Source organism: Venturia canescens, chromosome 7, assembly GCF_019457755.1.
Source record: "Venturia canescens isolate UGA chromosome 7, ASM1945775v1, whole genome shotgun sequence".
NCBI lineage: Eukaryota > Metazoa > Arthropoda > Insecta > Hymenoptera > Ichneumonidae > Venturia > Venturia canescens.
This window is the reverse complement of record NC_057427.1, coordinates 665,618-688,095: the sequence shown is the minus strand read 5'-3', so window position 1 is coordinate 688,095 and position 22,478 is coordinate 665,618. Positions and strand designations below refer to the sequence as shown.

General features: G+C 39.8%; 5 protein-coding genes and 1 pseudogene across 12 annotated transcripts in view; 1 reads left to right on the top strand and 5 right to left on the bottom strand.

Moving 5' to 3' along the window:
- LOC122413292 (uncharacterized) overlaps window positions 1–19,622 on the top strand; it is a 26,669-nt gene extending 7,047 nt beyond the window's left edge. For 3 of the 7 annotated variants that reach the window (XM_043423545.1, XM_043423542.1, XM_043423543.1), the window contains exons 10-11: window positions 179–348; window positions 13,486–14,042. The gene's annotated coding sequence lies outside the window, so the exon portion shown is untranslated. Of the gene's footprint in view, window positions 1–178; window positions 349–12,309; window positions 14,043–14,082; window positions 14,331–19,067 lie in introns of those variants that run through there. The other 4 variants (XM_043423548.1, XM_043423547.1, XM_043423549.1 and 1 more) reach the window with 4 other exon arrangements.
- LOC122413306 (uncharacterized) lies at window positions 342–3,949 on the bottom strand. The gene is made up of 5 exons (XM_043423577.1): window positions 3,704–3,949; window positions 1,297–1,896; window positions 1,066–1,164; window positions 805–957; window positions 342–669 (listed from the first exon to the last, which is right to left on the bottom strand). The coding sequence occupies exons 1-5, from the start codon at window positions 3,947–3,949 to the stop codon at window positions 601–603; spliced, it is 1,167 nt and encodes a 388-aa protein (XP_043279512.1). The 3' UTR covers window positions 342–600.
- Window positions 5,438–9,119, bottom strand: LOC122413307 (uncharacterized). The gene is made up of 5 exons (XM_043423578.1): window positions 8,874–9,119; window positions 7,476–8,075; window positions 6,034–6,132; window positions 5,773–5,925; window positions 5,438–5,625 (listed from the first exon to the last, which is right to left on the bottom strand). The coding sequence occupies exons 1-5, from the start codon at window positions 9,117–9,119 to the stop codon at window positions 5,557–5,559; spliced, it is 1,167 nt and encodes a 388-aa protein (XP_043279513.1). The 3' UTR covers window positions 5,438–5,556.
- Window positions 10,599–12,546, bottom strand: LOC122413319 (odorant receptor 13a-like). The gene is made up of 5 exons (XM_043423597.1): window positions 12,301–12,546; window positions 11,406–12,008; window positions 11,236–11,334; window positions 10,947–11,099; window positions 10,599–10,799 (listed from the first exon to the last, which is right to left on the bottom strand). Exons 1-5 carry the CDS (start codon window positions 12,544–12,546, stop codon window positions 10,731–10,733), a joined length of 1,170 nt encoding a protein of 389 aa, XP_043279532.1. The 3' UTR covers window positions 10,599–10,730.
- On the bottom strand, window positions 13,253–16,959 carry LOC122413308 (odorant receptor 4-like; annotated as a pseudogene).
- On the bottom strand, window positions 19,568–22,478 carry LOC122413305 (odorant receptor 4-like). Of its 2 annotated transcripts, XM_043423574.1 has the most exons (5): window positions 22,197–22,478; window positions 21,210–21,812; window positions 20,192–20,290; window positions 19,892–20,044; window positions 19,568–19,705 (listed from the first exon to the last, which is right to left on the bottom strand). In XM_043423574.1, the coding sequence occupies exons 1-5, from the start codon at window positions 22,440–22,442 to the stop codon at window positions 19,637–19,639; spliced, it is 1,170 nt and encodes a 389-aa protein (XP_043279509.1). In that variant the 5' UTR covers window positions 22,443–22,478; the 3' UTR covers window positions 19,568–19,636. The 2 variants fall into 2 exon arrangements, with proteins under 2 accessions (XP_043279509.1, XP_043279511.1); XM_043423576.1 differs by lacking the exon at window positions 20,192–20,290.

The following is a 22,478-nucleotide window of genomic DNA, read 5'->3' as shown; positions in this document are numbered from 1 at the left end:
CACGTGCCTACTCGCAGTTTGAAAAATGATCAATTATTATCGTCGTCGAGTCGTTCACTTGTTTCCCTTTTATTTCCTATTCTCATGATTTCCACTGCAAACATTTATAGCTGGATCTCAGAGAGGCCGACAATTACTACCAATTTTATAAATCACTGTCTAAACGTCATTGTTTCAGCTATCAGAGGAGGTCACTGTCCGCGACGTTTTTTTATCGAGCCGAGCTCCCAGACTCTCTCGAATGACGTTTCGAACAACACTGCCACGTTCCAAAAATTCCTCACTTCGCTCAACCTCAATGCGGTTTTCAAGGAACATATCAATGGATTCGCATCTTCATCGGATGAGGTTAGACCTGTATAATTATTCAGCACTCATAAACATCATTCTCAGCACAAACCGCTCCTCATTTCTTCACTCCACGAAGTGCTTTGCGATAGAGCAAGGATTGATATTCAATGAAGATTCCATAATTTTTTTCATGCCCATGTGCTTTTTTTCCTATGGCTTAGTATCTGAATTTTACAAAAAATTAAAAGAAAACTTTTAAATGTTTTTCATTAAGAGGTCAGAAAGATTTTCGATAGACTATTATTCTCTTTACGAGTTGGTATCCTTCTGCTCCAATGTTCTTAACATGAAGTAGTACGAGATAGCAGTATTAGAAACCTGAATAAAAGAAACATTTTTCTTGTTAATTCAAACTCCCCGAATGTTCATAAAATCGTCGCTATTTGTAACAACAATCTGTGAATCAACATGCGACGTAATGCTCGATACTTTTGTTTTCAATGAGAAACTTACAGCAACGAATATGTCGATTGATATGTTTGATAGAGAGCAGGCCTTGAGGACGAACGGTTTGTACGTCATCATTATCAGCACATCGGTCATAAGAGACTTTTCGCCAGAACCTGCCCAGTCACTCCCGTATATGGCTTCCCGGAACTTGTTTTTCTGCTCGGAATTAAAGCGAAAATAGAGATGAAGGATTCCATTTTGATAGACAGATTCGATAGTGTCGACGATCTCTCATTTTTCGTTCAGTTTCGATCTTCTTCGTACCTCGGATTCTAAAAACGATCCGAACCATCCATAAGTCAACGTTTGCACAGATTTCAAGACCATGTAGAACACGGTAATCAGGGCTTTCTCCGGGCTCACCTGGACAAAATTGTTGGTTATTTGTGGATAACAGAAAAATAGCGTTACCCAATGGAGTATTCAGGCATCGAAAACTCTCGGCTAGAGAAATACATCAATAGAGCCCTTACAAAGCTTAAACTGAAGACTTACGTGTGCAGCTTGATAAATGAGGGTGCACATGACCATCGCATTGCTCACTAACATCCAGATGACAATGGGTCCATAAACTTGTTCGAGATAATCTTGACATTTCGTTAAAACCTGATGCCTGTTGATACACTCGCTTATCACTTTGCGATAGTTTTCGTTCGATTTTAAATTCGTAATGCGATAGGACAACGTGCGAAATTGTCCGGTAATTTGAAATACATAATAACCAAAAAGGGCATCGAACGAAGAGGTGAATGAGGCAACTATTCCACCATAAATTTCGAACGCGTATATGCTCAAATACAGCCAGGTATTGGCATCGATGCGCCAAGGATACGCGGTCGGAAATGGTGTAAAGTATTTAACGTGATCGACCCCATGCGCCAGCTGGATCACTATCAATAGAATCGGCGTAATCGAAGACATCCCGATCGTCGTGTACGTCACCATCGACAGTATCAATGATGGCGAATAAAACGATTGCAGAGGTGACAGTAGAATCGGACGCAGTTGAGTGTCATTCATATCCAAATCAAATGAGATTGCGAGATCGGTATGAAGTTTCATCAGACGTTCTCGGTAAAACGTCAAACAAGACATCTTCACAACAATCATCACCGCGTACATTCGACAAGTTTTGAAACGCTTATTGCTAGAGGTTTTCAAACAACGACATTTCTCAATCAAATGGTGCAACTCGATTCGTTTCCAATGTCATTTTTTCTCCTTTCGTTTTCAAAAGCAGCCGTACGAACGAGTCGAACTCAAAATTTTTAATGTTCAGCTGTTATTATGAATTTCCATGATCATCGGCATAATCATCGGCTTCGCCTCGGGCATTGTGACGCGCAGTGCAGAAATATCAAACTTTCTGCTCTTGTAGTGTAATATACTATTTCTTGATCCCGTAGCCGAAAGTACGTTCAATAATTACTAGCAATCGTGGAGGAGGGGGGGGGGGCGCCCGCTCGACTCTTGCAGGACCGAGGCGAAGCCGAAGTTTTGCTGGTCGGGGCGGGCATTAAAAACATAAATAAAAAGTAAAAAAACATACAAAAATATCACACAATAATACAACAATATTATTAGTACAAATAAATAATTCGTTGATAAATGTCTGATTTAAAGTCCCATGTTAGTTAACAATTTCTATATATGAATATTTCCCGTTATACTTGATAATTTATATGAATATGTGCTTTCCTATGAACCTGGAATCTGGAAATACAACATTATTCCGGACGACCAGATTCATTTTATTAATCCGGTTACATTATTTTCTGTTTTCGTATCTGGACGAACAAATGTAGGGTAATATGGGGCAAAATGGACTTTCCCGAAACTGAAATTTCATAAAATGCATAAAATTTTTTTTTCGGTTCCAAATCAAGTTTCAGAGCAAAATAGATCCCAAACTACATTCTCACTATCTATTCGCTTTTTTGACTTATTTTTAAAAACCACAATAGTAATCAAAGTACGAATAAGGAAAAATGGTTTTGTTTTCATTTTTTACAAAAATCGCACTCATAGCTGACATCTTCGTCTTTAACACTTATACACAAGGTGTGAGCCCATTTTTTGCATGTTACACGGTAAATCCAATCTTCAGAGGACAACGAACGAATGTAACCCTTCGCAAAAATGCAACAAACGTCTTCAAAAGACGAGGACTTGGCTGTCTTGGTGATCTTTTTTTCTGTCTGCTAAATTTCGAAAAATGTCGATATTTCGATTTTTATGCGTCTCGGAGGCTGTGTCCGTTGTGTTCCGGAAATTTTTTTTGAAGACATTCCGGAAACTAGGGCCATGAATCAATGGTGGGACTCCGATATAGTGCGAACACGAAGTGTACCCCAGCACGATGGACCCAAAGTTGATTTTTTGCATTCCTCAAAAACATGACAGAAATGGGATACAAGATTAGACTCATTTCTTTTCATTTACATGCAAGGAATGGAGCCTGAGTAATCCCATTTCTTTTCCCGTATTACCGAATTGACATTCTATTCGGGAACAATGTCGGTTTTTCGATTTTTATGCCTCTGAGGGGCGCATCCGTATTGCGTCAAAATTTTTTTTTTTGCAAAATTCGGGAAACAAGAACTGGGCATCAATTTTGGGATTCAAAAATAGTTGAAAGACCATATGCTCATTAATGAAACTTGCTTAAATCCTTAAGTGTTCAATTTGCCCCGTACTACCCTATATTATTTTATTATATGTGTGTGGGGAGAGTGTTATTTGTGATATTGTCGCTCGGCATATATTCACCGGCCTTTGTCGTTCGGCATTCTTTCGCGGAGTCGAACGAAAGGTTTGCACGATTTGAGCAAAAGGGACTTCACTCGGAGACCCGAGTAGCACGCGAAACTTTTAAAATTCACTGCGATCAAGTTTACGTTACTTTTTGTATGATCGTGAGGAAACTCAGAGCCAAGCAGAGTCCTTTTAAGAAGAGATGAAGATTCGAGTTGTATCGATGACAAAAATTAAGTGTCGCCGAACACAAGATAAGCGCAGCTAAACCGTGAACAACGGGGAGCAACCGATAGAGGAAACTCGGATTCGGATTCGGCCAAAATCCCGTAAAGCGCACCAGCCGTTTTATCGTACCGTCGTAAACATGATACTTGTCAAATTGACTCGACATATTTGGATCTTCTACGAGAGCTGCTCGCGCAGTGGAGTCATAGACCCTTAGGCGCGCCCGATCCGAAACGATTGGGATGGAAGCATTCTTCGTTTATTATTTACGAGATAATGTGCAATGATATCTATACCTTCTGAACGATTCAAGTTTTTCATCGTACACACGTTGATACTTGTTTTGTTGCACAACGTTCGCTTTCCATCGATTAACGTTTATCCTCGTACTTTGGTATTCATCGGCTCATATGGCGTTTGGTTTTTATCAACCGGTTGTACTCGGAAAAAATTCGGGGGTAGGCTAATTATAGGGAAAGCATTGTCCGAAAAAAATGTCACGTATACCTGCGAAAAGTATTCAGGAATTCTTGCGATCGGTCTCATATTTTTTTACACTTTACGTGAGCTAACGCCTGACAAGGAGCAAAGGGTCATCGACTTCCCTTATCTTCGACTTTTTTTGGTAATAATTGACCCCGAAAAAAACTCAACTCGGCTCGTCAAATTATTTATCATCCATTATCGAAGAGCTGTTATCGTACTTTCATGTTCTTTCTATGACTAAAAGAAGTACAAAGTGATGTGCAATTATGAGGTCTTCTTATAACTGGAGCTTTTTTCGATCATTCACCCCCAACAGACATTGTAAGTGCAACCGTTTGGTTCGTGGAATTATTTAACACGTGCTCTCGTACGGTTTCTCTCGCTTCCCACCATCGCGTTGCTCTTTTTATACAAAAATGTATCACCGGATTATTCCAGTGCACTCTGCGATCATCCTAATTCTCTACCTCCAACATTTTTTGACGCTCCCGCAAAAACCTTTGATCGCGTGGCTATTCGGTTTCAAAAATAATTTAATACGCACGGTATCCCAGAACTTTTCCCGTGTTTTTCTCACTTTTTTTATTTCATAGGGTTTTTTTTACTACGAAGACGTAATTGTGACTGTTCTGCATGTTTTTCAAACGGGTTCATCGTCCTCTTCGCTCGGTGTCGAGCTGAGAAATTGCATTTTCTATCGAACTACGCTCTCGATAACACCACGGACGCTCCCCTGGATTTACATCTCCGTTCGATCAGGTACTCGTAAACATCATTTTTGTAATAAAGCATGACCCAAAAAAAATTCAACATTCAAACATTAAATGAACTCAATTTCTTCGAAGCATTTTCCCAAAAAATCTTATCCGCTTCCTCCCGAGCCTTTGGCTTCGCTTCCATAGCACGACCAAATTAATTCCGGATTCGGTAATGTTTCGTTGATTGGTTGCCTAATTTTTTGGCAGTAATCAAACGTAAAATGCACCAATATTATAATATCGAGGACTCCGATTTCGGAGACCGCGCGGTTAATGCAACATCATCTACTGTTTGGGCGCGAAATACCGGTCTGTTTTCGTAACAACATTTTCATGAAAACAAGACAAAAAATTTATTCAATAAATGTATTTTTTCATTTTCAATCGTGACCCAGTAGTGAACTGTGCTGATAAAATCAATTGAGACGCATCGAAAAACATTTCGAAAGTTGGATGTGTTGGTTGTCAAGTTTTTGTTTGAACTGGTGAAGAATAATATTCGGCACCAAAGTCTTATGACTTGCTGATATCATCGTTTGTGGCTGGTTTCCTCTAGCGTTTGTAACAGCAAGTAATACGAAACGGCAGTATTGCAAACCTGAAAAGAGCAATTTTGACGTAAATGAGCATATTTGCGAGGTGTTTTCCGGAGAAGTCGATGTGACTAAAATTCTTTTGACGTCTGCGCAGGAGACGTTTTTTCCCCGTTTGTGTATTATTGTTGCTCAAATATTGCTGGACTTACAGGAATAAACATATCGATCGATATATTTGACAGACAGCAGGCCTTGAGGACGAACGGTTTGTACGTCATCATAATGAGCACGTCGGTCATGAGTCGCTTTTCGCCAGAACCTGCCCAGTCACTCCCGTATATAGCTTCCCGGAACTTGTTTTTCTGCTCGGAATTAAAGCGAAAATAAAGGTGACGGGTTCTATTTCAATAGACAGATTTGATAGTGTCGACGACCTCTCATTTTTCGTTCAGTTTCGATCTTCTTCGTACCTCGGATTCTAAAAACGATCCGAACCATCCATAAGTCAACGTTTGCACAGATTTCAAGACCATGTAGAACACGATAATAAGGGCTATCTCCGGGCTCACCTGGACAAAATTCTTGGTTATTTGTGGATAACAGAAAAATAGCCTGGCTGATCGCAATGACATAAAATTTCGGTATCCGGTATCGGTATCGGTTGATACTTTTTTTCCGAAATTTATCGGTATGATTGCCGATTCGGAACCCACGCAACATTGGTATCGATACCGAAGAGATTCGGTACGACTACTAATTCGGAATCCATGCAGCTTCAGTATCGATACTGAAACTTTTCGGTAGGACTACCGATTCGGAACCCACGCGACTTTGGCATCTCTAGGGTGGCGCTCAAAAGTTAGAAGACCTAAAATAGCGAACAGGCATTCTGTATATCTATATATGCGTATATAGATATGCAGAATCTAAACCAAAAATTTTCGGTATAAGTACCGGTTTGGAACTCACATCGCTTCGGTATCGGTACCGAAACTTTTCGGTATGACTACCAGTCCGGAACCCACGCAGCTTTGGTATAGACACGAAACAGAGTCGATACGCAAAGATCAGCGCTGCTGCATGTAAAATCCGGAAAAAACCAAATCATTTGAGGCAGACTGGAACACGGGGCCATCGGAGTTTGAATCAAGTGCGCTATCTTACTACGCTACCAGACAACTTTTATTCAAGAAACAACTGGACTCGTATATAAATTCTGAATCACGGTTTATATGTGAGTTCCGTTAGTCCTTGGATATAAGATATTTGGTGGCGTAGTGGATCGCGCACCAGACTCGAACTCCGAGGGTCCCGGGTTGGAGTCTCCCTCGGATGATCTGGTTTTTTTCGACTTTTAGGCCTGCTACACACGGTCAATAATATTGCTCAATATAGGTGATTGTACAATATTATTGAACAACGTGTAGATGTAGTATTGAAACATTGCGCGCAATCATTGAACAGAAGTTTCAGCTATCTTAAATTTATGGCGCACTACACACCATACAAACTTATTGTGCAATATTACTGTGCAATATTATTGACCGTGTGTAGCGGGCCTTAAATGCAACAACGATAGTTTTTGCGTGGGTTCTGAATCAGGATTTATATCGATTCTGTTTCGTATCGATATTGAATCTGCGTGGCTTCCAGATTGGTTGTTTACCGAAAAATTTCGGTATCGATACCAAATAGAATCAAATTGGGATATATACCGTTTTGTAACGGTATCAATACTGTTTTCGGTCAAATCGGTATCGATACCGAAATATTTCGGTTAAAAATGTGTCAAACGATACGGTGTCGCGATCCGCCAGGGTAGCGTTACACAATGGAGTATTCAGGCATCGAAAACTCTCGGCTAGAGAAATACATCAATAGAACCCTTACAAAGCTTAAACTGAAGACTTACGTGTGCAGCTTGATAAATGAGGGTGCACATGACCATCGCATTGCTCACTAACATCCAGATGACAATGGGTCCATAAACTTGTTCGAGATAATCTTGACATTTCGTTAAAACCTGATGCCTGCTGATACACTCGCTTATCACTTTGCGATAGTTTTCGTTCGATTTTAAATTCGTAATGCGATAGGACAACGTGCGAAGTTGTCCGGTAATTTGAAATACATAATAACCAAAAAGGGCATCGAACGAAGAGGTGAATGAGGCAACTATTCCACCATAAATTTCGAACGCGTACATGCTCAAATACAGCCAGGTATTGGCATCGATGCGCCAAGGATACGCGGTCGGAAATGGTGTAAGGTATTTAACGTGATCGACCCCATGCGCCAGCTGGATCACTATCAATAGAATCGGCGTAATCCAATACATCCCGATCGTCGTGTACGTCACCATCGACAGTATCAATGATGGCGAATAAAACGATTGCAGAGGTGACAGTAGAATCGGACGCAGTTGAGTGTCATTCATATCCAAATCAAATGAGATTGCGAGATCGGTATGAAGTTTCATCAGACGTTCTCGGTAAAACGTCAAACAAGACATCTTCACAACAATCATCACCGCGTACATTCGACAAGTTATGAAACGTTTATTGCTAGAGATTTTCAAACGACGCGACATTTCTCAATCAAATGGTGCAACTCGATTCGTTTCCAATATCATTTTTTCTCCTTTCGTTTTCAAAAACAGCTGTACGAACGAGTCGAACTCAACATTTTTAATTTTCAGCTATTATTACGAATTTCCATTACATTTTAAGATCGATTCTTTCCATTTTCTAGAAATGAAAATTTCTAGTGATGAAATACAATGCAACAGTTTGCATGTCATAAGAATTATGTGTTTAGAAAAAGTTTGTTTCGAGTTGGGAAAATCGACGAACTCTGTTTTCTGATATTTCCATGCCGATTTGAAATCGCTTCGAATGACGCGCAGTAGGAATGCGAACAAAAGGGTGACAGGACAAAACGCCGATTCGAAAACGTCGAGCGACTAAACGCCGGCGACAAAATACCTCAGATACATCGAGAGTGCTTCAAACAATAAAAAAAGTAAATATATTCTATCGACAGTTACGAATGAAAATGAATGTTGTGAAAAGCATATAACATATTGTATACTTGAATTATTTATACTTATATTATTTTATTATATATGTGTGTGAGGAGAGTGTTATTTGTGATATTGTCGCTCGGCGTATAGTCGCCGGCCTTTTGTCGTTCGGCATTCTTTCGCGGAGCCGAACGAAAGGTTTGCACGATTTGAGCAAAAGGGACTTCACTCGGAGACCCGAGTAGCACGCGAAACTTTTAAAATTCACTGCAATGAAGTTTACGTTACTTTTTGTATGATCGTGAGGAAACTCAGAGCCAAACCGAGTCCTTTTAAAAAGAGGTGAAGATTCGAATTGTGTTGATGACAAAAATTAAGTGTCGCCGAACACATGAGAAGCGCAGCTAAACCGTGAACAACGGGGAGCAACCGATAGAGGAAACTCGGATTCGGATTCGGCCAAAATCCCGTAAAGCGCACCAGCCGTTTTATCGTACCGCCGTAAACATGATACTTGTCAAATTGACTCGACATATTTGGATCTTCTACAAGAGCTGCTCGCGCAGTGGAGTCATAGACCCTTAGGCGCGCCTGATCCGAAACGATCGGGATGAAAGCATTCTTCGTTTATTATTTACGAGATAATGTGCAATGACATCTATATACCTTCTGAACGATTCAAGTTTTTCATCGTACACACGTTGATACTTGTTTTGTTGCACAACGTTCGCTTTCCATCGATTAACGTTTATCCTCGTACTTTGGTATTCATCGGCTCATATGGCGTTTGGTTTTTATCAACCGGTTGTACTCGGAAAAAATTCGGGGGTAGGCTAATTCTAGGGAAAGCATTGTCAGAAAAAAATGTCACGTATACCTGCGAAAAGTATTCAGGAATTCTTGCGATCGGTCTCATACTTTTTTACACTTTACGTGAGTTAACGCCTGACGAGGAGCAAAGGGTCATCGACTTCCCTATCTTCGACTTTTTTTGGTAATTGACCCCGAAAAAAAACTCTCAACTCGGCTCGTCCAATTATTTATCATCCATTATCGAAGAGCTGTTATCGTACTTTTATGTTCTTTCTATGACTAAAAGAAGTACAAAGTGATGTGCAATTATGAGGTCTTCTTATAACTGGAGCTTTTTTCGATCATTCACCCCCAACAGACATTGTAAGTGCAACCGTTTGGTTCGTGGAATTATTTAACACGTGCTCTCGTACGGTTTCTCTCGCTTCCCACCATCGCGTTGCTCTTTTTATACAAAAATGTATCACCGGATTATTCCAGTGCACTCTGCGATCATCCTAATTCTCTACCTCCAACATTTTTTGACGCTCCCGCAAAAACCTTTGATCGCGTGGCTATTCGGTTTCAAAAATAATTTAATACGCACGGTATCCCAGAACTTTTCCCGTGTTTTTCTCACTTTTTTTATTTCATAGGGTTTTTTTTTTTTACTACGAAGACGTAATTGTGACTGTTCTGCATGTTTTTCAAACGGGTTCATCGTTCTCTTCGCTCGGTGTCGAGCTGAGAAATTGCATTTTCTATCGAACTACGCTCTCGATAACACCACGGACGCTCCCCTGGATTTACATCTCCGTTCGATCAGGTACTCGTAAACATCATTTGTGTAATAAAGCATGACCCAAAAAAATTCAACATTCAAACATTAAATGAACTCAATTTCTTCGAAGCATTTTCCCAAAAAATCTTATCCGCTTCCTCCCGAGCCTTTGGCTTCACTTCCATAGCACGACCAAATTAATTCCGAATTCGGTAATGTTTCGTTGATTGGTTGCCTAATTTTTTGGCAGTAATCAAACGTAAAATGCACCAATATCATAATATCGAGGACTCCGATTTCGGAGACCGCGCGGTTAATGCAACATCTTCTACTGTTTGGGCGCGAAATACCGGTCTGTTTTCGTAACAACATTTTCATGAAAACAAGACGAAAAATTTATTCAATAAATGTATTTTTTCGTTTTCAATCGTTACCCAGTAGTGAACTGTGCTGATAAAATCAATTGAGACGCATCGAAAAACATTTCGAAAGTTGGATGTATTGGTTGTCAAGTTTTTGTTTGAACTGGTGAAGAATAATATTCGGCACCAAAGTTTTATGACTTGTTGATTTCATCGGTTGTGGCTGGGTTCCTCGAGCGTTTTTAACAGCAAGTAATACGAAATGGCAGTATTGCAAACCTAAAAAGAGCAATTTTGACGTAAATGAGCATACTTGCGAGGTGTTTTCCGGAGAAGTCGATGTGACTAAAATTCTTTTGACGTCTGCGCAGGAGATGTTTTTTCCCCGTTTGTGTATTATTATTGCTCAAATATTGTTGGACTCACAGTAACAAACATATCGATGGATATGTTCGACAGGGAGCATGCCTTGAGAACGAACGGTTTATACGTCATCATAATGAGCACATCGGTCATGAGTCGCTTTTCACCGGAACCTGGCCAATCACTCGCGTATATCGCTTCCCGAAACATTCCGTTCTGATAGAATTCAAGAAAAAACGAAAGTGTTGAACATGCGATCTCCGAATCGTCCGACGATCCATATTCTTTTATTGTCGTAGTCGTTTCTCGTTTCATGCGAGATTTTGGCAGATAAATAAACTCAAAATTATACTTCGTGTTCCAACAGTGATCCGAACCATCCATAAGTTAATGTTTGCACAGATTTCATGACTATGTAAGTCACGGCGACCGCAGCTTTTGTCGGACTGACCTATTAAAAATGAAGAAAAAACATGCAATTTGTGCGGAGTTGAATGTTGGGATGGCTTTTTAATGACTCACGTGGGTAGCTTGATAAATGAGAGCGCACATGAGCATCGCGTTGGTCACCAGCATCCAGAGGACTATCGGCCCATAAATACGTTCCAGATGATTTTGGCATCTCGTTAAAATTTGATGTCTGTCGATACACTCGCGTAGAACTTGTCGATAATTCGCAGTTGATTTAAAATTCCGTAGACGACAGGACAACGTACGGAGTTGTCCACAGATTTGAAAGATATAAAAACCGAAAAGGGCGTCGATCAACGATGTGAAAGTGACGACGCATATACCGGCGTAGATTTCAAACGCGTAGTGGCTCAAGTAGAGCCACATATTGGCATTCGCTTGCCAGGGATACGCGGTCGGATATGGCAGGATAAATTTGAGGACTTGAACTCCGTGGGCAATCTGAATGCCCAGGAAGAGAATCGGTGTTACCCAGTGCACCGCGATCGTCATGTATGTTACTGTCGAAAGTGTCAAGGAGGGTTCGTAGAACGACAGGAGAGGTGACAGCAGAACGGGCCGCAGTTCAATATCGTTCAGATCCAAATCAAACGTCGTTGCGAGATCGTCGTGCAGTTTCACCAGACGCCGTCGATAAAACGTCAAACAAATCATCTTTACGAAAATAATCATATCTTTTCAATCGATTTTTTTCCATTTTTACAATCGATGACATTTCTAATCCAAATGGTTCAACTACTTTGTAACAAAAAGCCAATTTTCTATCGTATTGCGTACAGGATACGACTGTATTTTAAAAATTCAAACATTTGAGAATGAGGAAAGGGGCTTGAACGAAGTAGTTGCATTATTTGGACATTATTTAGGAAATAAACGTCATTCGGATATGAGAGTAACACTTCCGAGACTTTGTAAACGCGCTCAAAAGCTTAACTCGCTCTATTACTTTTTGTAGGATCGTTAGGAAACTCAGAGCCGAACCAAATCCTTTGAAGAAAAGAGGGAGAGTTTCGATATGTTGATAGGCAAAATTGAGTAAAGCACAGCACGTCAGAAATGAAGCAAAACCATGAACAACGGTGACCAGTCGATAAAACGTACTCGGTCTCCTGCTTGGCCACAACCCTGTGAAGAGCAGCAGTCGTTTTATGGTATTAGCGTACAAACGATACGTCTTCCATTGATCCCGCATATTCAGACTTTATACGCGAATTTTTATTTCCGTCAAATGTCTCGAGCATTCACCGAACAACGTGGGGACATGCAAATTGATGGAAGAATTAAATTCACGTAACCGAGAGAGCTTATACGAGGAATGAAATTGCACGCTGAAAAATTCACTCTTCGAGCGAAGACTTTATGCGCATCTTCATTTATTATCAACAACGTAATACCCAATAATAACCATACTTTTCAAACGACGCAAATTTTTCAGCGTACCTTCACTCGTTCGCGGCGATCTCTATATTGATTAATAATTACGTTTCCCCTCTCCAATATTCGTCAGTCGAATTGCAATTCGGTTTTCACAGATCAGTCTCAATTTCAAGAGTTCGTCGTCGCATAATTATGAAAACAGCATGGTCATAAAAAAATACCCTTGCTGAAAGTGAGGGCTCTAAAATTCGAGTGGTTGCACGCAAATTTTTTATTCTCAATTGTTCAGCAAAAGGTCTTCAACCTTTCTGCCCGCTACGCGAAGGGTTATTTAGGCTCGTGCATTTCTTTCGTAGTTTTTCACTCACGGGCCGCCAGGTGATACCCTGCCCTAAGAGAAATACAAAGTGGTGGCAATTATTCGCGACCACCCTACCTCCAACTTATGTCTTTGATAATTCTCTCCCAAAAAAAGGCTTCGAAGGTATAACCGTTCGGTCACAGGAATAATTCTACGCGTGTGCTTTCGTAGCGTTTTTCTCGCTTTCCATTTTCTTTGTTCTTTTTGTACAATACCGTATGCACCGAATTCTTATGCACTTTGTAATTATTCTACTTCCATACCTCCAACATTTTCTTACACTCCCGTAAAAGCCTTCCAACGCGCCGCCATTCGGTTTCAAGAATAATTTAGCACGCAATATTGCATGCGCAGAGTCTTTTACGTGTTTTTGTCTTATTTTCTATTTCGTAGTTTCTTTTTTTGCTACGAAGATGTACAAGAAATTTTCAAGTGGTGTCCGATTGTCGCCAACTCGTTCGAACGGCATCCAATTGTCAGTGTGCTGTTTTTCGAGCGGGTTCACCGTCCTCTTCGCTCGGTGTCGAGACGAGAAATTCCATTTTCTATCGAACTACGCTCCCGATAACATCACGGATGCTCCGCAGTCAGGCCTGTATGACTAAATCAAAGTGTAAACATCAAGACTGATATTTGAGGATCTATGTTCTCGTCCGATCAGGTGAGACCCGCCGTACAACTTTCTTACCCCTCGTTGACGTCATTTGCGGAATGAAGCACTTGCTCCACCCTTGACTCTTGGTCAACAGAAATTTTTCTATAAGTTGATGAATTCGACGAAACGAGAATGAGGATAAAATAACAATAATTTATCCCATGAAAAAAACCTTCAAAAAAACATTATTTTGAAGAATTTTTTTTGTAATGCAGCATATGTGAAACGTGCGCAACATTGAAAGAAAACTTCTTGATGTATGAAATAAAGTTAACGAAGTGACTCCATTTGTACATTTATGAAATTTGTAAATTTTTTTGTTTGCCACAAGAAAGAATCGGAAATGGTACGAGACTCAAGCCTCTAAGAATCGTTGTCCTTGTCCTCCAACGTCCGTAGAAGAAAGAAGTACGAGATAGCAGTGTTGGAAACCTAAAAAAACAAAAGAGTGTGCACAGAAATTTATAAACGCAAAACGTTGATATAGAACCGCCGATGCCGCGATAATGAAAATTTTTGAATGAATACGTAACGTATTTGTTAAAAATGTGTTGAAAAATGAATTAAAGATTTTTTAGTATTATTTCGTCTAATGCTATTCTCACGTATGGGCCTTACAGCAACGAACATGTCGATGGATATGTTTGACAGAGAGCATGCCTTGAGTATGAGCGGCTTATACGACATCATGATTAGGACATCGGTCATAAGACGCTTTTCTCCAGAACCTGGCCAATCGCTCGCGTATATCGATTCCCGAAACATGTCGTTCTGATAGAATGAGAAAAAATAATCCTTACAGGACTTGCTTTATTGTCTCACACTTTCATATTATCAGACAGGGCTGTTTTTCTAGCATATCTTTTATTTCACTTTCCCATTTTCTTTTTACATTCGTCGCAATTGATTAAAAAGTACCTCGATTTCTAAATATGTTCCAAACCATCCATAAGCCAAAGTTTGCATTGATTTCATAACTACGTAAACCACGATCAGCGCCATCTTGGATGGAGGCACCTGAACACAAATCGAGTACAAGCACAAAAAAATCATATTCGGATTAAATGGCGTAACTGCTGAGTTTGAAAATCAAGACTTGGTCATAAATTATTTTGTCCTGTCGCAGAAATATCAAGCAACAGGATGAAAAACAACTGTACGAAATAAATGATAAACTTTTGCAATCGTAATGATGGAAGTGACGCAAAAAGCATTAACGTAACGCGGAACTTGAATGAAGTACTTGCACCTTTCGGGGATACAAAATTACACGGAGAAAGCGGATTCGTTTTATCTAGTAAGGAATATATTTTATTTTTCAACAATTTTCAAAGTATTTAGGCATCGATTACAACGAGCATAGTATTTTTTTTTTAATTTTTCGTCCCTTAAAGCAAAAAGTGATGCACGTGAGAACTATATTTTGTTTTGTTTTCGAGTGTTATTTATCATTTTACAATAAATATCGTTTTTTTTTAACATTTTTTACTGTTCTTATAGTGAAAAAAACTTTTGAGTCTTTTGAATAAAAAGTATGGGTATTGGTCTTTTTGCTATGAGAAATAAAACAATTCTTTTTACTGCTCTGCGAATATTTATTCTCAGGTGCGTGTCCAGGTAAATATAAATGGGACTTACCTGAGTAGCTTGATACATGAGAGCGCATATGACTAACGCATTAGCGACGAGCATCCAGAGGACTATGGGTCCATATATTTGTCCGAGATGTTTTTGACATTTCGTAAGAATGTAATGTCTTTTGATGCACTCGCTAATGACTCTGCGATAATTGTCACTACAGTTTAATTTCCTTACGCGATGCGACAACGTGCGGAGTTGTCCAGTAATTTGGAAAATGTAATAACCAAAAAGCGCGTCGATCAACGTGGTGAAAAGGTAAAGGGACACTCCCGCGTAGATTTCGAAGGTGTAGTGACTCAAGTAGAGTCAGGTATTAGCGCTTGGCTGCCAGGGATACGAGGACGGAAATGGTTGGATGAGCTTGAGCACGTCCGCTCCATGAGATAGTTGAATTATTATCAAGAGTATTGGCGTAATCAATTGCAAGCCTACTACCGCACCCGTCATCGTTGACAGGGACAACGAAGGTGAATAGATCGATTGCAGAGACGATAACAGAACCGGACGCAGTTCAACGTCGTACAAATCCAATTCGAATGTCATCGCGAGCTCGGCATGAAGCTCGACCAGACGGCCTCGGTAAAGCAAAAAACAAGACATCTTCGCGAATATTATTAAAGCGCATTCGAAATTTGCTACTGAGCTGATTCTATCTGGTTCTGATTTGATGCCTAGGGCATGCGTCACCACGCTGCTCGAGCAAACGAGATGGTTCCGTAATGTTTGCTCCTCGGACAAAATATCCACGACAAAATAACCGCAGAAAAAATAACTGCGGGTAAAATAACCTTAGATAAAATAACCATGTATAAAATATCCGCTACCTTCCATTCGATGTGTGTGCGGGATCGTTGGGTGGATGCAGAGCACTTTCGATGTGTGTGCGGGATCGTTGGGTGGGTGCAGAGCACTTTCAATGTGTGTGCGGGATTTTTATGCATGGTTATTTTATCCGCGGTTATTTTAGCTACGGTTATTTTGTCGCGGTTCTTTTGTCGCGGATATTTTGTCCGAGGAGCAAAGTTCGTAACACGAATGAGATATATTAAGAAGATGGATCAGTAGTCGACTAACCTCACCTGGAATTTTCAAAATCGAAATTCTTTGCTGATTTTTGCCATTGGTCCCGCGTAGGCTGACAGAGCCTTTTTTCAATCGGTCAAACTGTGTCAAAGAATTTCGATTTTGAAAATTCCAGGTGAGGTTAGTCGACTACTGATCCATCCTCTTAATTTACTTGGCGTAAGGAACATACAACAAAGTGGAGAGATAAAAATACCACTACCAACACCCCCGTACGCACTACGCTAAAAAACTCTCATTACTTTTTGTAAACCAGTTAAAAAACTCAGAGCCCAACTGAGTCCTTTCAAGAAGAGATGGAGATGGGCGATGTGTTGATAGCAAAAATTTAGGATAGCACAACAGAGGAGGAACGTAGCCGAACCGTGGACGAAGGTGACCAGTCGATAAAGCGTACTCGGCTTTCTGCTTGGCAACAGTCCTGTGAAGAGTAATAGTCGTTTTATGACACCGGCGTACAAATGATACTTGTCAAATTGCTCCGACATATTCAACCGCTTCTATATAAAATTATTTTTATTCCCAGTTTATCCTCGGGGACTGCTAAGAATGCAGGGAACAGAAAACAAGCAGTTAATTCGCGCAACGAGAAAAATTACTGTGACTGAAATTGCTTCCCGCAAAAAATTTGTCGTATAACCGGGAATTTCCTCTCTGTCGTTCATTATTAACGAGATAATGCGCGCAATAATAATTCTCTTGGACTCGATGAACAACGATGCAAGTTTCGGTACCTGCTTTCGGATTATATCGATTATCGTTTACGCTTTTCCTCCAACATTTTCCAGTGAAGCTGCAATTTCGCCTTTCTCTACCTCTTTTTCAAAACGGACCTCGATCGATTCACAGTAGGTAATAATTTTTTTAATAGACCTTTCCCAACATGAAGCAACAGACCCACGACCTCGACGTCCAATTGTTTTTATAATTCATCTCCATAAATGGATTTAATCGATAGTCAGCACTCGCAGTTCGGAATGTTATTCGATCGTCATTATTGTGTCAAGTATTCTGCGCCTTTTCTCCTCGCTTCTCATTGTTATCGCTCTTCACCGCGAACGTTTTTAAGTGAATTTTCAAAGGGGATAGCAATTGTTGGCAATTTTGCAGGGGGGCATCGAACCCGCGCGTTGTTTTTATTGTCAACGAGTTCGTTGCCCGCTTCGTTCTTTATCGAGCTGAATTTTCATTTTCATTCGAACCACCGTCCAAACAACACGAGCATTGTACTGTCCCGATCATCGCGCGTGTAAGCTGCTTCGAAAAGCTTTTTTTCGAGTGACACATTCGACGTTTCTCGAAGCATTCCCCAGCCGAATAGGTAAGATCTGTGAAATTTTCAGTTTTCGTCATTCGCGAAAAGATTCATTGTCGTCGTCACCGTTGGAACAAAATTATTTCCAATTTTTTTGCCAACCGCCCGAGGCATGTTTTCTTTTACGGAATATTAAAGCCCTAGGGAAAAAAGATTGGGGCAAGTACATTGATGGTCTCGTGTTTCCTGATCATAGCACGAAAAATGTAAAAACAAAATTCGAAAAAAAAAATGATGAAACCAACTGTAAATAATTTCAACACACCAATTCGAAAAGAGTTTTACAAATCATGAAAAAACATCATATTTAAAAAGAATACAAATCTGTTATTATTTTTTAAAGTGTCAAAAAAATCATATAAAGCGTACAGATATGTACAAATTATGTTTAAATATGTGTTAAATGTACTTGTCCGGCCCATTACTTTTCATTGAAATTTTTCCTTCAAATAAAAATCAATCATAAAAGAACGAAATTGTACGGCAGTATCCGTACATACGTATTCACTTGAGTAGTTACATAAAGAATTTGGAAATTTATTTCAATAAGTCATTGGGTGCTTTGTTTCTCATGATATCAAAATTTGTATCTTCGAAATGCAATGGACACCTCTAAAGTTTGACAATGTGACGTAGCGACATGTATATTATGAATATTTCCACGCCATGTTTGCGATTGAAATTTTGAGTTGAAAACTTCATATCTGCAAGTCTACACCTGATCATTTTTGAATGCGATCAAATATTTTGTCTGCGTATAACCATCGAGACATACGAAATTACTCCATTTTTAAATAGGCTCGGATCGCGTAGTCATTCGGTGTGGAGAATAATTGATCGCGTACTATCACCAAGGGTTATTTAGGCTCGTGCATTCGTCTCTTTCTTTTGTAGTTTTTCACTCACGAGCCACCATGTCTAAGAGAAACACAATGTGGTGTGCAAGTATTTGCGGCAACCCTACTTCCAACTTTTGTCTTTGATAATTCTCCCCCAAAAGAGACGTCGAAGATATAACCATTCGGTGAGAGGAATAATTCAACGTGTGTGCTCTTGTAGCATTTTTTTCCCTTTTCATTTTCTTTCTTCTTCTTGTACAATACCGTATGCACCGAATTCTTATGCACTTTGCAATAATTTTACTTCCATACCTCCAACATTTTCTTACACTCCCGCAAAAGCCTTCCGACCCGTCGCCATTCGGTTTCAAGAATAATTTAGTACGCAGTATCGCATGCGCAGAGTCTTTTACGTGTTTTTGTCTTATTTTCTATTTTGTAGTTTCTTTTTGCTACGAAAATGTACAAAAAATTTTGAAGTGGTGTCCGATTGTCGCCAACTCGTTCGGACGGCATCCAATTATCAGTGTGTGGTTTTTCGAGCGGGTTCACCGTCCTCTTCGCTCGGTATCGAGCCGAGAAATTCCATTTTCTATCGAACTATGCTCCCGCGATAACAAGAACGATATTTGAGGATGTATGTTCTCGTCTGATCAGGTGAGACCCGCCGTACAACTTTTTCACCCCTCGTTGACGTCATTTGCGGAATAAAACACTCACTCCACTCTTGACTCATACTCAATAGAAATTTTTCTATAAGTTGATGAATTTGACGAAATGAGAATGAGGATGAAATAACAATAATTTATCACTTGAAAAAAGCCTCCAAAAAACATTATTTTGACGAATTTTTTTTGTATTGCAGCATGTGAATCGTGCGCAACATTGAAAGAAAACTTCTTGATGTACGAAATAAAGTTAACGAAGTGACTCCATTTGTACATTTATGAAATTTGTAAATTTTTCCGTTTGCCACAAGAAAAAATCGGAAATGGTACGAGACTCAAGCCTCTATGAATCGTTGTCCTTGTCCTCCAACGTCCGTAGAAGAAAGAAGTACGAGATAGCAGTGTTGGAAACCTAAAAAAACAAAGGAGTGTGCACAGAAATTTATAAACGCAAAACATTGATATAGAACCGCCCATGCCGAGATAATGAAAAATTTTGAATGAATACATAACGTATTTGTTAAAAATGTGTTGAAAAATTGATTAAAGATTTTTTAGTATTATTTCGTCTAATGCTATTCTCACGTATGGGCCTTACAGCAACGAACATGTCGATGGATATGTTTGACAGAGAGCATGCCTTGAGTACGAGCGGCTTATACGACATCATGATTAGGACATCGGTCATAAGACGCTTTTCTCCAGAACCTGGCCAATCGCTCGCGTATATCGATTCCCGAAACATGTCCTTCTGATAGAATGAGAAAAAATAATCCTTACAGGACTTGCCTTATTGTCTCACAATTTCATATTATCAGACACGACTGTTTTTCTAGCATATCTTTTATTTCACTTTCCCATTTTCTTTTTACATTCGTCGCAATTGATTAAAAAGTACCTCGATTTCTAAAGATGTTCCAAACCATCCATAAACCAAAGTTTGCATTGATTTCATAATCACGTAAACCACGATCACCGCCATCTTGGATGGAGGCACCTGAACACAATTCGAGTACGAGCACAAAAAAATCATATTCGGATTGAATGGCGCAACAGCTGAGTTTCAAAATCAAGACTTGGTCATAAATTATTTTGTCCTGTCGCAGAAATAGCAAGCAACAGGATGAAAAACAACTGTACGAAATAAACGATAAACTTTTGCAATCGTCATGATGGAAGTGACGCAATAAAAAGCATTAACGTAACGCGGAACTTGAATGAAGTGCTTGCACCTTTCGGGGATACAAAATTACACGGAGAAAACGGATTCGTTTTATCTAGTAGTAAGGAATATATTTTATTTTTCAACAATTATCAAAGTACTTAGGCATCGATTACAAAGAGCATAGTATTTTTTTGAATTTTTCGTCCTTTAAAGCAAAAAGTGATGCACGTGAGAACTATATTTTGTTTAGTTTTCGAGTGTTATTTATCATATGTCAGACTAGCATTTACTGGTAAATGAAAATTTATTGTAAATGACAAATGTTTACCGTCAGAACAGTATAGACTGTCATAATGCATAGATAAATGCACCAATGTATACTACCGAATACGTGTGACTTTTTACCATAAATATCGTTTTTTTTTTAACATTTTTTACTGTTCTTATAGTGAAAAAAACTTTTGAGTGTTTTGAGTAAAAAGTATGGGTATTGGTCTTTTTGCTATGAGGGGGCGGAGTTGAAATTCCGAACGGTGAGAAATCAGAAGGCTCAAAAGTCCGAAAATCTAGCTGGGACTCGAAATATATAGATATATCGCACTAGCGCGGTTGTCGGACTTTTGAGCCTTCTGATTTATCACCGTTCGGAATTTCAACCCCGCCCCGCTATGAGAAATAAAACAATTCTTTTTACCGCTGTTCGAATATTTATTCTCGGGTGCGTGTCCAGGTAAATATAAATGGGACTTACCTGAGTAGCTTGATACATGAGAGCGCACATGACTAACGCATTAGCGACGAGCATCCAGAGGACTATGGGTCCATATATTCGTCCGAGATGTTTTTGACATTTCGTAAGAATGTAATGTCTTTTGATGCACTCGCTAATGACTTTCCGATAATTGTCACTACAGTTGAAATTCCTTATGCGATGCGCCAACGCGCGGAGTTGTCCAGTAATTTGGAAAATGTAATAACCAAAAAGCGCGTCGATCAACGAGGTGAAAAGGTAGAGGCACACTCCCGCGTAAATTTCGATGGTGTAGTGACTCAAGTAGAGCCAGGTATTGGCGCTTGGCCGCCAGGGATAAGAGGCCGGAAATGGTAGGATGAGCTTGAGTACATCCGATCCATGAGCCAGTTGAATTATTATCAAGAGTATTGGCGTAATCAATTGCAAGGCTATCACCGCACCCGTCATCGTTGACAGAGACAACGAAGGCAAATAGAACGATTGCAGAGACGATAACAGAATCGGACGCAGCTCAACGTCGTACAAATCCAATTCGAATGTCATCGCGAGCTCGGCATGAAGCTCGACCAGACGGCCTCGGTAAAGCAAAAAACAAGACATCTTCGCGAATATTATTAAAGCGCATCCGAAATTTGCTACTGATGAGCTGATTCTATCTGGTTCTGATTTGATGCCTAGGGAACGCGTCAGCATGCTCGAGAAAGCGAGATATATTAAGTGGATGGATCAGTAATCGACTAACCTCACCTGGAATTTTCAAAATCGAAATTCTTTGCCGCTTTTTGCCATCGGTCCCGCGTAGGCTGACAGATCCTTTTTTAATCGGTCAAACTGTGTCAAAGAATTTCGATTTTGAAAATTCCAAGTGAGGTTAGTCGACTGATCCATAGTCTTAATTTACTTGGCGTAAATATGACAAAGTGGAGAGATAAAAATACCACTACCAACACCCCCGTACGCACTACGCTAAAAAAATCTCATTACTTTTTGTAAACCAGTTAAAAAACTCAGAGCCCAACTGAGTCCTTTCAAGAAGAGATGGAGATGGGTGATGTGTTGATAGCAAAAATTTAGGATAGCACTACAGACGAGGAACGAAACCGAACCGTGGACGAAGGTGACTAGTCGATAAAGCGTACTCGGCTTCCTGGTTGGCAACAGTCCTGTGAAGAGTAATAGTCGTTTTATGACACCGGCGTAGAAATGATACTTGTCAAATTGCTCCGACATATTCAACCGCTTCTATATAAAAGTATTTTTATTCCC

Excerpts from the sequence above, each read along its gene's own strand:
- LOC122413306 (XM_043423577.1), bottom strand. The coding sequence starts at position 3,949 with ATGTCGAGTCAATTTGACAAGTATCATGTTTACGACGGTACGATAAAA. Across the intron at positions 1,897-3,703 it reads TCCTCACGATCATACAAAAA|ATGTCTTGTTTGACGTTTTA; the intron begins GTAACGTAAACT and ends ATTGTTGTGAAG. Across the intron at positions 958-1,065 it reads GATCGTTTTTAGAATCCGAG|AAAAACAAGTTCCGGGAAGC; the intron begins GTACGAAGAAGA and ends AATTCCGAGCAG.
- LOC122413307 (XM_043423578.1), bottom strand. The coding sequence starts at position 9,119 with ATGTCGAGTCAATTTGACAAGTATCATGTTTACGGCGGTACGATAAAA. Across the intron at positions 8,076-8,873 it reads TCCTCACGATCATACAAAAA|ATGTCTTGTTTGACGTTTTA; the intron begins GTAACGTAAACT and ends ATTGTTGTGAAG. Across the intron at positions 5,926-6,033 it reads GATCGTTTTTAGAATCCGAG|AAAAACAAGTTCCGGGAAGC; the intron begins GTACGAAGAAGA and ends AATTCCGAGCAG.
- LOC122413319 (XM_043423597.1), bottom strand. The coding sequence starts at position 12,546 with ATGCGGGATCAATGGAAGACGTATCGTTTGTACGCTAATACCATAAAA. Across the intron at positions 12,009-12,300 it reads TCCTAACGATCCTACAAAAA|ATGATTTGTTTGACGTTTTA; the intron begins GTAATAGAGCGA and ends ATTTTCGTAAAG. Across the intron at positions 10,800-10,946 it reads CCATCGATATGTTTGTTACT|GTTTGCAATACTGCCATTTC; the intron begins GTGAGTCCAACA and ends TGCTCTTTTTAG.
- LOC122413305 (XM_043423574.1), bottom strand. The coding sequence starts at position 22,442 with ATGTCGGAGCAATTTGACAAGTATCATTTCTACGCCGGTGTCATAAAA. Across the intron at positions 20,291-21,209 it reads TCATGTATCAAGCTACTCAG|GTGCCTCCATCCAAGATGGC; the intron begins GTAAGTCCCATT and ends AATTGTGTTCAG. Across the intron at positions 19,706-19,891 it reads CCATCGACATGTTCGTTGCT|GTTTCCAACACTGCTATCTC; the intron begins GTAAGGCCCATA and ends TTGTTTTTTTAG.